The 14,788-nt window shown below is 39.2% G+C and overlaps 1 protein-coding gene across 6 annotated transcripts in view; it reads left to right on the top strand.

Moving 5' to 3' along the window:
* The window catches only part of Psmf1 (proteasome inhibitor subunit 1), a 41,606-nt gene that overhangs the window by 11,140 nt on the left and 15,678 nt on the right, over positions 1-14,788 (top strand). For 3 of the 6 annotated variants that reach the window (XM_021254947.2, XM_004840646.4, XM_013070675.3), the window contains exons 3-4: positions 3,681-3,833; positions 6,134-6,216. In XM_021254947.2, coding sequence (XP_021110606.1) covers positions 3,681-3,833; positions 6,134-6,216 — 236 coding nt within the window. The remainder of the gene's footprint in view (positions 1-3,680; positions 3,834-6,133; positions 6,217-14,788) is intronic. The other 3 variants (XM_021254948.2, XM_087188764.1, XM_087188765.1) reach the window with 2 other exon arrangements.

The raw sequence follows: 14,788 nt of genomic DNA, 5'->3' as shown, positions 1-14,788 counted from the left end.
ATAAAAATTAACATTTGAATTTCCTTCTTGAAGACAGCCCCAGTGCTCTGCGAGCTATGTAGCTGTGTCAAGTGGTTTAGGTGGCAAGGAGACTTAAGCTGTGGCCATAAACAGGTTAGAGAAATTGGTTTTCTGCTGTGGGAATCTAAGGATTATGTAGAAAGAGAAAATGCCCAAAATGGAGTTTCTTTGGGTATATTTTAGCTCAGAGGCATTGAGATGAATTCATGCCCATTAAGGAATACTTCTAGCCTCAGGATTTTGCCAAAGAAAATTATCTTTACTTTCTTGGGGCTAGTCTGATGGACCTGTGTGGGAACCTGGGCAGCCAGGAGCTCTGAATTTCAAACCTAGCTCTGCATCTAACTTGTTATGATCTTGGGCAAGTCTCAGCTCCTCTAAGTCCTTACAGTTTTCATCTGAGAACGTTACACTAGAAGACTGCACTTTGGCTACTTTCCAGCAGTGGCTTCTGCAGTACTTGATATTTAATCTCAGGGCCCAGAAGGCAATCCATTGCCAGGTTTGGCCTGATAATACTAGGGCTGTCCTGTCAATCCTACCTTGGTTGTCTGGGGAACATCAGTCCCACCACAGTGAGAGCTATCAGCCTTACCTGACCTCAAAAATCCTGCCTTACTCTGGAAGCCAAGGGGATGGAGTGATGAACAGACCAAATTATCTATTTCAAGAGAGAATCCTGGTAGATTGAGTGCTGTACATGAAGGATATATTAGAAATTAAAGGCCCTTGACAGAACAAAGATAATGCATATCCTCACATCCCTGGCTTCCAAAGTAAATCCACAACACTCAGCATGTCATAGGAAATTTACCCTTTGGGGTTAGAGAACAGTTTCTCTTTCCCACTTAGAAGAATGGTTTGATAGTTTCACTTTTGTTTTTTGCCACTCTCATTTCTCTGCTTCGGGCCTGTGCCATTGTCATCCAGGTGGATTTAAACCATGCCATTTGCAACATCTTCAGTTTTCTTAGTGGATTCCTGATCACCAGAGGTGACCAAAGAGGACAGCTAGCAATTTTAAATTCCTGGCCTACCTTTGTCCTTGGTATATGGAAATTCCTGCGCTGCTAGACCTTTGTGTTTTGCTGGTGTTCTTTATGTCTGGTCCCACGCCTTCCCACTGTATTCTCCTGAATACAGACCTCCTTGCTCCACTTGGTCTGGTCCATGTTGAGTAATATAAATAAGTACCCATGAAAAAGTATGTAGTATTTTCTGTGTGCTTTTAATTTTTTTTTTTTTTGCATAAATAGTACTTGACTGTAAACCTCATTTTTTCTGAACTTTTATTTAAACCTTTTTTTTTTTAACTTTTGTCCATAATGCTACAATTCGATCTAGTTTGTTTATTCTGGCTGCTGTATAGCACTCCACTATAAGTATATTTGCATTTTGCCTGTACTCTGGCTGCCCTACTCAAGGCTGTGCTGAAGATGCCCTGTTATATCTCCTGTATATCTATCTGTACATAGGATTTCTTCTAAAGTAGGGAATCTGGATCATGGTGTTTTAGCTCCCCCAATTGTACTTAATATTGCCGGATTGCTCCTGAAAGTAGCTGGATAAGTTTGAATGCCCACCAGCAGTGCCTGGAGGTCTCCCCATACCCACACAAACATCTGGCAAAAAGTAGAAAAATGGCAATATCAGTCTGATGGATGTAACCCAATGTCTCATTATTTTAGCCGTCACTTTTCAGATTGCTAGTAAAGTTGAACAAGCTTTTTGGTATAATATTAGGTGCTCTTTTGCTCATTCCTATCTTTTTTTTTTTTTTTTTTTTTTTTTTTTTTTTTTTTTGGTACTGGGGATCGAACTCAGGACCTCGTGCTTGCAAGGTAGGTGGCGGAACCACTGAGCTAAATCCCCGGCCCTGCTCATTCCTATCTTTTTGCCAGTGTGTTGGGTTCCCAATTTTTATTGTTCATTTTCCAGGCATTCGCTTTATGTGGCAGTTACTTTTTTATTGGTAGGTGTGGCAAATACTCTCCTAGCCTGTGCCTGTTAGCTTTGTCTGTAGCATCTGTCTTTGAACATATGAATAGTCTCAAAGGTGGCATCTTTTACTTTTATGGATCTTGTTTAAGAAATCTTACCCACCTAGAAATCACTGGATCTTTTTAGTAGCAAAACATTTATTGGTACATTTTACACATACATAATAATACTCATCATAGGAAATTTGCACCTGTATATGATACTTCCCACTTCTTTTTTCCCATTCCCTCTCTCCTGATCCCCCTTCCCCTTGTCTATGTACAAAAGCTTTGTTTCCATTTTTTGCTTCTGTTTTCACTTTTTTACTTGTCCCTTCCCCCCCAATTTGTTTTTAAATATAGAAAAAATTTGAAAAGTATGTCTTAAACTTTAGTGTCTTAAGATTATTAAAAAGGAAGAGAAAAGAAAACATCACAATTCACAGAGGATGCATTTTAGATCCATCAGGCTGGCAAGAATAGAAAGGTTGGATAATAGCAGTGTTGCTGACTACATAGAGCAACAGGAGCTCTCACACATTGCTAGTTGGTGTGTATGTCAGTAGTTATTTGCAAACAATTTCCCTTTTTCTTATAATTTACAAATCTCTTAAGTTTTTCCACCAGGCATACTATATAGAAATGCATCTACATGTGTACAAGAGTATTCATAAGAGCATTGTTTATAAAGCAAAACAAACTGGAAACACATCTAATCTTTTTTTTAACACTTCTAATCATCAGTAAGTGGACATGTAAATTGCAGCACAGTCATACTAGTGAATGCTTTATAGTTGTGAATGTGAGTCAGCTGCAGCTGAATGCATCAACCTTGATGCATCTCTACAAACACTATTGAATATAAAAGGCAACTAGCAGAACTGATGTCATTTATACAGAATTCAAAAACAATTGAAACTGAATTTTTATGATTGTTAGCACAATAAAACAACTTGAAAGAAAAGTTTTTAAGAATATAGAGTAGTGGTTACTGTTGAGAGGGGTTGAGGGAGGTTAGTTGGAGTATGCTCCCCAAGGCTTTAGTGATGACATTCACTGACTGGTGATGCTGTTTTCTCTTTTTTTTTTTGGTACTGGGGATCGAACTCGGGATGTTGCACTTGCGAGGCAGGCAGCGGAACTACTGAGCTAAATCCCCAGCCCACGGATGCTGTTTTCTAAGCTGGTGGTTGTTACATAAATCTACACTAGGCTAGATTTTGAGTATATATGAATATTGCACATAGTTTTTGTTAAACTATTGAAGTTCGTTGGTGGAGGGTACATTAGGGTCTGTGTTTTTAGCCAACATTTTGGTGATCCTATTGCAAATGGACCAATGTTCAAACTTTGAAAATCACTGCTGCAGAAGTTCATGCTATCCTTTGAGATGATTGGCCTTATTCTTGGCAGGGGAATGGAGAGATGATTATTAAGCCAAAGCTGCAGATTCTTGACAGGGTCCAGTTGTGTCATAAAGGTAGCCAGATAGGGGAGAACATTTCAGAAACCCAGATCTTAGACCTCTAACTTGCTTTATGACCTTGGTCAAGTTGCTTCTCTTTACCTTCATAACTTCATCTGTCAATTGAGGAGTGGGATTAGATTATTTGTAAGGTCCTTTGTAGCTCCATTTCTGAGGTCATGGTTTTTCTTCTCTCAACCCTGGTGTTTTCTCAGCCAGGTCCCAGTGATAAGAAGTCAGAACTGCTACCAGCTGGGTGGAGCGATAATAAAGACCTGTATGTCCTCCGTTATGAGTCCAAGGATGGGTCCAGAAAGCTCCTGATGAAAGCTGTCCCTGTGGAGAACAGCATGATCATCAATGTGCTGGTGAGTTTCTGAGACGAAGGGGTCTGCTAAAGGTAGCTACTCTGAAACGCTTTTAACACTGTGGATCCAGATCTGTATCCAGCGACTCTACTTCTGGAACTTTATCCTGAGTTGAGAACCTCAAATATAGAAAAGCTTTGTGCGTGAAGATGTTCAATGCCTATATGATGAAGGAGGGACTTCCATCCACAGGAGAATAGCTAAATAATTAAGGTAAATCCATTCAGTGACAACACAGGAGAGAAAAGCTTATTGTAGTCCCAGATAGTTATTTTTAGTTTCTAAAACAAGCTGAGATTTTGCTGCCTTGGAGCTTCATTTTTCTTATGCTGGAACTCTCCTCCCCAATCTCCCATCACACACATGCACACACACAACATTCTTTCAAGCCTATCTGACATCCTTTCTTTTTTCACTTGCCAAAAGTTTAGGTCTAACTATCTACTCCCACCAGAAAAATCGAAACTATACCTCTCCATCATTTTATTTTCCTTCCTAGTACTTATCACATATTGTGACGGAAAAATACAGTGAATGGTTAAGTTTTTAAAAAAATTATTACAGCAAAAACACATAGCCATTAATCTACCTCAAAATACTCCCCCTCACTTCAAACACACTTATCCCATCATTTTTCCACTTTCTGAAGTAGTTTTGAAAGTCCTTTGTGAGTGTCTTTCGTTTCACTTGTCATGGCTAGCTCTGTGTCTTGAATCAATTCAAAATATTTGCCTTTCTGTTAGGGTAAACTGAGGCATGGCAGAGACCACCAGAGTCAAAAATGAAGCAATAGGCGAGGTTTTATTTTGGGTGCAGCTAGTCAAGAGCAACAAAGCTGTTGACCCTGGGGGCTTGGGCAAGGGGAGATTTTATAGGGGAGTTTGGGTAGGGGAGGGGTAGTGCCAAGAGGAGTGGGAAATTTTTGTACTGGAGTGGAGGAAGTCTGGTGGTCTCCAGGGCTATTTGGATCTGTAGGTGTTGCTGCATGGGGCAGGAACCTTGGGCTCCTGTCATCCTTTGTGTCTTGCAGGATGTATGACTGTGTTTCCTGGGAAGTTTTTTTCTGTTTTGCCTGGGTGGAGATATGACACTTTCATGATCAGTTTAACTTTAGGGAAGAGCCAGAAGTCATACAGTGCCATATCTGGTGAAGAAGGTGTAATGTTCTTACTAGTTTGCCTTTCTGTTGGATGGCATTCAGCGGCAACATTCACTACATTTTTTTATGAGACTTCATAAAAACAGTTACAGAAGAGGTCTTCCAGAACTGCTCCAGAAAGTGGAAAGAACATGGGATAAGTGTGTTTGAAGTGAAGAGAGTATTTTGAGGAGGTTAATTGTAATGTGTCTTTTACCATAATAAATGTTTTAAACTTAAAACATTCACTGTATATTGTGATCACACCTTGTATTTATTTGTGCTCTGCTTTAATATCTGTAATCTTCCACTGAACTAAAAGCACCTTGAGGACAATGGCTTTTGTTTTGGTTTTCTATGTGTTATAAGGTATCCTGCTGTAATTGTACAGCACTTAGCTTTTTTCACTCAGTATGGAGGTCTTTACATGGGAACACGTATAGGTTACACCTCATTTGTTTTGATTATTATATTCCATTATCTCTTCCTTTATGGATGAACATTTAGATCTTGTGTCAAATAGGATTCTTAGGTGCAAACAACAAAAGCCCTCCAGGTTGGCTTAAACAGAAGTGCTTATTAAAAGAACTAGGGGGCTGGGGATTTAGCTCAGTGGTTTTGCCGCCTGCTGCGCAAGTGCAAGGACCCAAGTTCAATACCCGGTACCAAAAAAAAGAACTAGGATAGCTCACTGAAACAGGTTCAACGCTGGCTTCCAGGAGCAGTGCCCCAAACCTTGGAAAATACTGCTGCTTCCCATACTCTCACCCTTAGGTACTGGCCAGTATTGCCAGCCTGGTGCCCCTTCTCATCAGCTACTAATGTTGTGGCCCTGCAGCCTTTGTTGCTACTCTCATTAACAAGATTTCTCTTCCTGCTGGGCTTGCTGCAGGTCACAGTTGTGCATCCATTTGGTACCTTGGTTGCATGCCTGTGCCAAGCCAGAGCCTGGGAAGTAGGTTTCCTAATATGGGAAAAGAAGTATTCCTAAATCAGAAAAGTGCCTAAGCATCAGAAAAGTATTTCATACATTGCAAAGAGTCCTAACATATTTCTCTTTGTGAGCATGAGTGTTTCATTAGGTTGTATACTGTTGTTCTCCCCACCCATATACTCAGCCCAGAAATATCCCCCATCTTTCATTCTGTTTTCATTTTTCTAGGAATATGGCTCACAGCAAGTGACAGACTTGACTCTGAACTTAGATGATTTTATCAGTGCAGAAGACCTGGGTGACTTCCACAGGTACTCCTAAATGATGTCTTTTCCCTGGGAAAAGGAAGAGAGAACCAAAAGGAAGAAATAAGGCATGAGGTTTTGATGCCCAGAGAATCAAGGACAGTTAACAGGAGAATTTTTCACTCCTGGGCATAGTCACTTTTGACTTTTCTTTTTTATTTATTTGAAGAGAAGACTCATGTAGAAGCTCCTCCCAAGAAATAAAATGATGCTCCAGTGGCTACAGAGAGGAGCTGGGGCCATGTGAGTTCGTTCCCTATCCCAGTTTTTTTTTTAAATAGACTTTTTTGGAATAATTTAAGATTTACAGCAAAACAACCAGAAGTACAGAATGCTCTCATGTATCAGCCTCCCCTATTGTCATCCAGCACTAAAGTGGTACCTCTGTTACTATTGGAGAACCTACATTGACATTATCACCCAAAGACTGTAGTATACATTAAGGTTGATGCTATTGTTGTGCCTTCTGTGGGTTTGGACAAATGTGTAATGACATGTGTCCACCATTATAGTACCATGTGGATTTATTTCAACTCTAAAAATCCTCTGAGCTTCATTCCCATTCCCCTCTTTGTGGTCTTTTTTTTATTGATCTTTTTACTGTCTTCATAGTTTTGCCTTTTCAGAGTGTCCAGTAGTTGGAAATGATTCCATATAGACTATCTTCCAGAGTAGCTGTATCTTGTATTCCCACCAATAGTGAATGAGAGTTACAGTGGACCCTCAAGTTACGACTGGGCTGACATACAAACAACTTGGGTTACAACCGTAATTTTAGTTTTAACTTACAACCAAAGTCTTGAGTTATAACCCAAATGCCAGGCACTTATGCTTCCAGATAATCTCAGATACACATTTAACCCTTAAAGAGTTCTGGAATGAACATTACAACATCCTTTCCTGTGTGGGGTTAATTGAGAAATCCTGGGCCAATGTCTCCTCTGAGGACACTGAGATCTGCCTGGAAGAAAGTGTGGCCTACAGGAGAGAGTTTGAAGGCAGTTGACCAACTTGAGTTACAACCATTCCTTAAAAATGAATTGAGTTCAACTGTCAAAGGTCCACTGTACTGTTGTTCTGTTGTCTGTGCTTTGGAATTAGGCCATTCTAATAGTGGTATTTCATTGTTTTAATTTGCAGTTCCCTAGAGATGTCATGTGGAGCATCTTATGCTTATTTGCCATTTTATATTTCTTCTTCGGTGAAGTGTCTATTTAGATCTTTTTGCTCAAGTTAAAATAGGTGATGCATTTCCTTAATGAGTTTTAACAGTTTATTGTACATTTTGGATAACTATCATTTGATAGTTGTTTTTTAAATACTTTCTCCCAGTGTGGCTTGTCTTCTCATTCTGTTGGCATCCTAAGCTTTTTATTTTGAACTTTGCAAACCATCCCCCCTGAAGAGATGACTTGAAAAAAAAATACAGTAAACACCCAATTAATTGCCTATCACCTAGATTCACCAATTTTTAATATTTTGCCACTTTTACTTAATTTTTCTATATTCTTTTTGTTCTTAAACTATCTGACAAATAATTTCCAGGCTTTATAAACTTTCATCTCTAAATACTACAGCATGGGTATCACAAGGGTATCCTCCTGCCTGACCTTAATATAGTTATCACACTTAGGAAATGTAGTATTGATACAATAATATCTAATGTACAGCTCATGTTCTAATTTCTGTAGTCTTCCCAATGATGTCCTCTTTTCGTTATCCATCCAAAAATCACACATTGAATTAATTTTGGATCTCTTTGATTCTCTTTAATCTGACACAATTTCCTAAACTTTAATTTTATTGTTTTTCAAGACATTGGGAATTGTGTGTGTGTATCTCATTCATGGTAGGTAAGCACTCTACCACTGAGACACTTACTCCACCTCCAACATTGGTATCTCTATAAAGACTCAAGGTCAGTTGTGCAGAATGTTCAGATTGTTTCCCTGTGATTGGGTTCATCAGATTTGTTTCCTCCTTTGAGTCAGGTTGAACATTTCTGACAAGAACACTACAAAGAAGAGCCATTGTCCTCCTCACTGCTTCATAGCCAGGACATGATGCCTGTCTTTTTTTTATTTTGGTACCAGGGATCGAACTTGGGCCCTTGCACTTACAAGGCAGGCGACAGAACCACTGAGCTAAATCCCCGGCCCTTATGATGCCTGTCTTAACATTGATGCTCATAAATTTGATCCCTTGGTTAACACAGTTCTTCCAGATTTTTGTATAGTAAAGGCAGCTATTTTCTTTTTTCTTTTTTTTTTGGTACCAGGGATTGAACTTGAGACCTTGTATTTACGAGGCCAGCAGGCCTGCAGCGGAACCACTGAGCCAAATCCCTGGCCCAAGGCAGCTGTTTTCTATTGGAGGGCGATCAATCCTCCAACTGCCTATAAAGGGGGATGGTGAGGGCTAAAGAAAAAAAAAAGACAATAGAGACTTGCATAATTTCAAAGTATATGGGGGGCTGGGAGGTCAGTGCCTCAGAGCAGGCAAAGACAAGACACTGCCACTATTTATTGGGTTTATACAGTAATTGAAGGGAGTATCCGGTGACTCAGGGCTGTGGTAATCCTGAATTATGAGGATCTTATGCTGAGGAGGGTCTTAGGTCAATGAAGAGCTTATGTGGATAAGGATGGTGAGATGAGGAAAGCTTTCTTACAACAGTGGGTGGTACCTGTTAAGCTGGTAAGGAATTTTTCCTTCCCTAGGTGAAACCTTTCTCTTTATTACTACCTGGTTCTCAAAGAACCAGGATGTCTTCAGCTGATGTAATCTTGCCCTTGAGCATCACAGTGTTATAGGACAGACCATTGAGGCCTCAGCTGTGACCAGAGGCAAAAAACAGTTAGGTTTCTGCATGCCGTAGTCCACTTGCAAGCAAGAAGACTAGGCTTCAGACCGCCCTAATCATAATTTAATTATGAAATGATTTTTCCCTAAAATTATGTAGAATGGCTCCCGACAGTTTTCCTTTGTGTTTAAAAAATAATCTGTGGAGTTATGCTAGGAGACTGAATGTTCTGTTTCCTAATAGTTTTTTGCCCAGTGATTTTAGTATCTATTGATGATTTTTGGCTGAATCAGTTTTTGTAAGACAGTAATTTTCTATGTCTGTCGTTCTTTCTTCACTTTTTCAGTTAGAATTTTTTAATATAAAAGAATTTGCTATTCCTGTCCTTATTTTTAATGTGTTATACATACTTTACATGTATAGACTTGTGGGTTTGGATTCTTTTTTTATTTGGAATTATAGTCTATTTACATCATTCATTGAATGTTCAAGTTGTCCTAGAGTTGACCAGTAGGAGGCCATATGAGCTGGTTCTTTTGTCCTTTTGATGGCATCTTGGAGCATTTCCTTATTTTCTGGCACTACAAGATGTTTTAGGCATTCTTTGTACTTTCCTTACCTCTGCCTTGAAATCAGCCATTTCTCTAAAGAGCTATGATTTCTAATTGTGGAGAACCATATTTAAAAACCAAAATCTGGACCCTAGACGTTCTCATTAATACTGAGATGTCGTGGCTTCTAGGCCTTTTTAGTGTACAGAGCTAGGAATCTTTTTATTAAGTTACAAGAAGTAAAAACTGATTCCTCTGTTTTTTAATCTAACACAATATTCTTCTTTTGTTCCAAACTTACATTCCCTTTCTCCTTAAGCAAGAACTCTGATCCCCAACAGCATCCATATATACTCATTGCTTGATCCTCAAATGTGCACAAATAGTTTGTGAGTCAGCGCCTACCAAAAACAAAGCTAAAGTTCCAAGTGTGATTTCTTTCCAGTTGTTTCTTTCTTGTCCTTTGTGTCTCACTGAGGATATATATGGTCACAAGAATTACGATGCTTAGATTAATCAGTGCAGTGAATTTTTCTGTTTGATATATGGTTAGTGTCATAAAGAATCCACTTGTCAAAAACAGGCTTTTGAAAGTTTGTTCCAGTAAACAGAGACTAAAATCTGAAACCAAAATCAGGAGATTCTAGCAGCTAGCTGGAAAAAGCCGAGTTTATCACATCCATGTGTGGATGGGCTGAGATTGGGAAGGAGAGCTAGTGGTAGCTAGCTGGGAGAGATTTCATCCATGAGAGGATGGGCTAACACTGGGGAGAGAGAGATTAGCAATTAACTGGGAAAGGAATGAGGCTTATATAGGTATTGAAGGGGCTAAGGAATCTGGGGTGAAATATTTATGACTTGGATGCCCAAGGACGGCCTGCTCAGGTATGTATGCAATTACTGGACTTCTCAGCACCAGGGGGGTTGTATACTTCCTTTAAGTCCATTTGCCCTGTTTACTGAGAAGCTGCTGTTGTTTACTAAAAGCAGTCTGTTTGCTTTGTCACATTTATTTGTGAAGGACTCACTTAAGTCTGATCAGGCCTGACAGGCCCCTATTTATGCTTTATCCCATTTTGGGGCCTTTTTCTCCCTCTTACTGACCTCAGGATTTCGGAGGGAGGGAAGCAGGGAATGTGGAAAAACCAGAATGCTTGTGCAGTGTTAATGAGAATGTGAGGTACAGCCACTGTGGAAAATAGAATGGCAGTTTCTCAAAAAACAATTAAAATCCAACAATTCCCTTGGGCATACACCCAAAAGAATTGAAAGCAGAATCTTGAAGAGATGTTTGTACACCTATATTCATAGCAATATTATTCATAATAGCCAAAAAGTGAAAGCAACCCAAGTCCCAAGTTTCCTTTAATTGGTGAATGGAAAAATAAAATGGTTGTGTGTGTTGGTATATGTGTGTGTGTGTGTGTGTGTGTGTGTTTGTGTGTGTATGTATCACAGAGTAGGATATTATCCAACCTTAAAAAGGAAGGAAATTTTCAGACATGATACAACATGGACTGTAGCTTTGAGAGCATTGTGCTAACTAAAATAAGCCAGTCACCAAAAAAAAATGTATGATTGTACATACTTATATGAGGTACCTAGAACTGTCAAATCCATGGAGATGAAGATAGAATGGTTGTTGCCCAGGGCAGGGGGAGAAGAGAATGGGAAATTAATGTTTAATGAGCATAAAGTTTTAGATTAGAAAGAAAATGTTCTGGAGATGGATGGTGATGATAGTAAAACAATGTAAATATACTTAATTCCCCTGAGCTATATGCTTAAAGATGGTTAAGATGATAGTTTCACGTTAATGTGTATTTTATCACAATTAAAATTTTTATTCCTTTAAAAGAATTTTCCACCAATGAATATTCATAGCTTTGGGGACAAAGAACTAAATCCTCAATGGGGCCTTAAAGCCTACTGCTCACCATCCAACCTTACCCTCTACCACTTTCCCTTTAGTTGCTCTGCCTCAGCCACATGCCATTTCCTTCTCTCCCTTTAGACCTCATCCCTCTGCCTAGAGCACTCTTCCCCACCTCTCATGGCCTACTTCTGTCCATCCTTGAGTTCCAGTTTAAGTGTTAATTCTCAGAGGGGCCTCCCCAGACCCCTGCATTTGGCATTTCAGAAACCTCCTTTTAGACATTTCAAAATGGGTATTTTCTGAGTAGCTGCTTGGAGATCTTGAGGATAGGGCTTGGGTCTGTTTCACATGTTGTAGACTAATGGGTGTCCAACCCTTTGGCTTGCCTGGGCCACACTGAATAAAAAGGAATTGTTTTAGGCCATATATTTTTATATATATATATATATATATATATATATATATATATATATATATTTATATTTAATACATTTATATTTAAACAAAAAATTTTTTTTTTTTGGTACCAGGGATTGAACTCAGGTTCTTCCACTTGTGAGGCAGGCGGTGGAACCACTGAGCTAAATCCCTGGCCCTACAAAATATATATATAACAAAATTTCCTTTTTTAAGAAATGTTTTTTTTATAACATTAAAATGAAATAACGGAAGCCTGCTAGTGGCAGGTTGGATGCACTGTGTGTAGATGAAGGAAGGAGGAGGGCAAATGAGCCCAGGCCTAGCTTTGCAGAGACCACTGCTCTTCTGGGTGTTGTACACACTGCAACAGGAACAGGGAAAGGAGCTTGGAGTATGGTCTTTAGTACCATCCTGGAATTCTACTGGGAGAGAAATGGAAGAACCCAGGCATTTACCAGGCAGTTTATGCTCATTAGAGTATTTAGTGCCCCCAGCAGTGATGAAAGAAGGTTGTGATAGTGTCTCCATTTGTTTTTTTAAATGCATTTGTTATTGGGGCTTGCATATATATGAGGGGAGGATATTTTGTTTTTCATTTTGATTACCATGAAGTGAGGGGCAAAAAAGTACTGCCACAGAGTGTTGTTCTGGGAACCCATTGGGATGTCAGCCCGTAGACTGTTTAGTACTGAGCCCAGCTCTTAGTAATACACAAAGGAGAAAACAAGCTAATTGGCAGGAATCATCTCTATGGAAACTGAGTCTCTGAGAGCAGGGCTATGGATTGCCTCCTGTGCTTCCAGGCAGCAGCACTATGCTGCCTGCTTTTAGCTACCTACCTCTCCCAGGCCCTTCCCTGTTAGGTCACTTGCCCTGTGTAGGAACACTGGATTTGCTAAGGAATTTAAACCTGTTTTGTTCCTTCCTGCGAAGCCCTTTTTATGTCAGACAGGGTAAAAGGCTTTTGCCACTACCAAAATGACAGTTGTTCTACCAAAGCTTAGAAATTATGTAAGAACTTATGTTATAGGACTTGGCGGTTCTTGAATCAGGGCCAAGTTCTACAAGTAAACATCTACCTGGATGGTCTTAGAGACCTCCCACCTGTATCACTCCTAGCTCATCTGATTGAAAGGGAAGGGGAGTTACATTTCTCCCCACCTAGCTTGGGCAAGGAGGCAACAGAGTCTCCCAGGTTCTGTGTGCCAGATAGGAGCATGATCTGTGCAGGGTTCATATGGGCCACAGGCTCATAGGACTTCCAAGCCATTGAAGTGATGGTTGTGCATCTGTGGGACTCTTTCTTCATGTATAGCATTCTTCAAGATTGACATATCAAGCTAGTAAGAATGGAGTTGCTCTTGTTCAAAGGGTCAGGGCAGAAATAGAGGTCCCTGTGCCTCATCCACCTTGCTTCTCTACTTGTCCTCCTTGGGTCCCAGTTTATTTTATGGTGATACATAAAAGTATTTTTAAATTAAACTTAATTTTGAGATCCTGTAATTGGAGCCTTAGCATGCAGTTGTAAGAAATAATACACCCTTTTGTAGCCTTTATACATTTAACCCCAATGGTAACATCTTACAAAACCATACTACAACATTACAGCCAGTTACTAACTTAGCTATAATGATACAAAATATTTTTATTACCACAAGGATCCCTCCTGATGCTCTTTGCTAACTATACCTATCCTAGTTCTCTAACCTGGTGGCAATTTGTTTTGTTTTGTTTTTGTTGGTACTAGGGATCGAACTCATGTCCTTGCACTTGCACAGGAGTCAGCGAAACCACTGAGCTAAATCCCCAGCCCCTGGTGGCAATTTATTTACATAATCAGATTACATAATATGTTACCTTTGGAGATTGACTTTTCTCACTCAGCATAACTTTTGTGATCCATCTGAGTTATGGTATATGTTAATAATTTGTATCTTTTGTTGGCTCTAGTATTTTCATGCTATGTATGTCCCACTGTTTAACCATTCACTAGTTAAAGGACATTTGGGTTGTTTCCAGTTTTTGACTATTACAAATAAAGGCACTGTGAACTTTGATGTACAAGCTTTTGTGTCAACTTAATTTTCATTTACCCAGACTGCAGTGGCAATTTCATGTTTAGTTTTATAAGAAATTAAAATCATGTCTTTACCACTTTCTACCCACTACTAGTGAATGAGTGGTTCAGTTTCTCTGTATCTTATATTATTGTTAATATATTAATTTTTATTATTTTGATAGATGTGCAGTGATATCTTATGGTTTTAATTTACATTTCCCTAATACCCAATGAGTTTTTTGGGTAGATTTCCTTGGAAATGTCAAGGTAGACTATCACGTCATAAGCAAATAGAGACAATTTTATTCCGCACTTTCTGATATCTGTGCCTCTTGTTTATCTTGCCTTATGTGATGCCTATAACTTCTAGTGTTATGTTAAATAAGTGTGGTGAAAGAGAACATCCTTGCCTTGTTCCCAGTTATTAAAGACAAAGTATTCAGTGTTTCACCATTAAATATATTTTTAGAGGTAGGATTTTTTGTAGATATGTTTTATTAAGCTGAGGAAATTCTGTATTCTTCCCTCTATTGTTAGTTTTTGTGAATATTTAAAAATTATAAATAGAGTTACCATGTTGGATTTTGTGGGGTTTTTTCTGTATCAATGGATATGAGGTTTTTCCCTTATTGATATAGATTGTATTGATTTGTAAATGTTAGACCAGCCTAGAGTAAATACTGCTTGGTTGTGGGGTTTTTTGTTTGTTGTTTTTTGGATTTTTTTGAGACAAGGTCTCATATAATTCATGCTGGCTTGAACTTACTGTGTAGCCCAGACTGGCCTCAAACTCAAGGCAGTCCTTCTGCCTCAGCTTCCTGAGTACTGGGATTACCAGTGTGCACCACCATGCCCGGCTTTGTTCATGG

This window comes from Heterocephalus glaber, unplaced genomic scaffold (assembly GCF_053883595.1).
Source record: "Heterocephalus glaber isolate CG9 unplaced genomic scaffold, H.glaber_assembly_v1.0 deba00001532, whole genome shotgun sequence".
Taxonomy (NCBI): domain Eukaryota; kingdom Metazoa; phylum Chordata; class Mammalia; order Rodentia; family Bathyergidae; genus Heterocephalus; species Heterocephalus glaber.
This window is presented reverse-complemented; position numbering and strand designations above follow the sequence as displayed.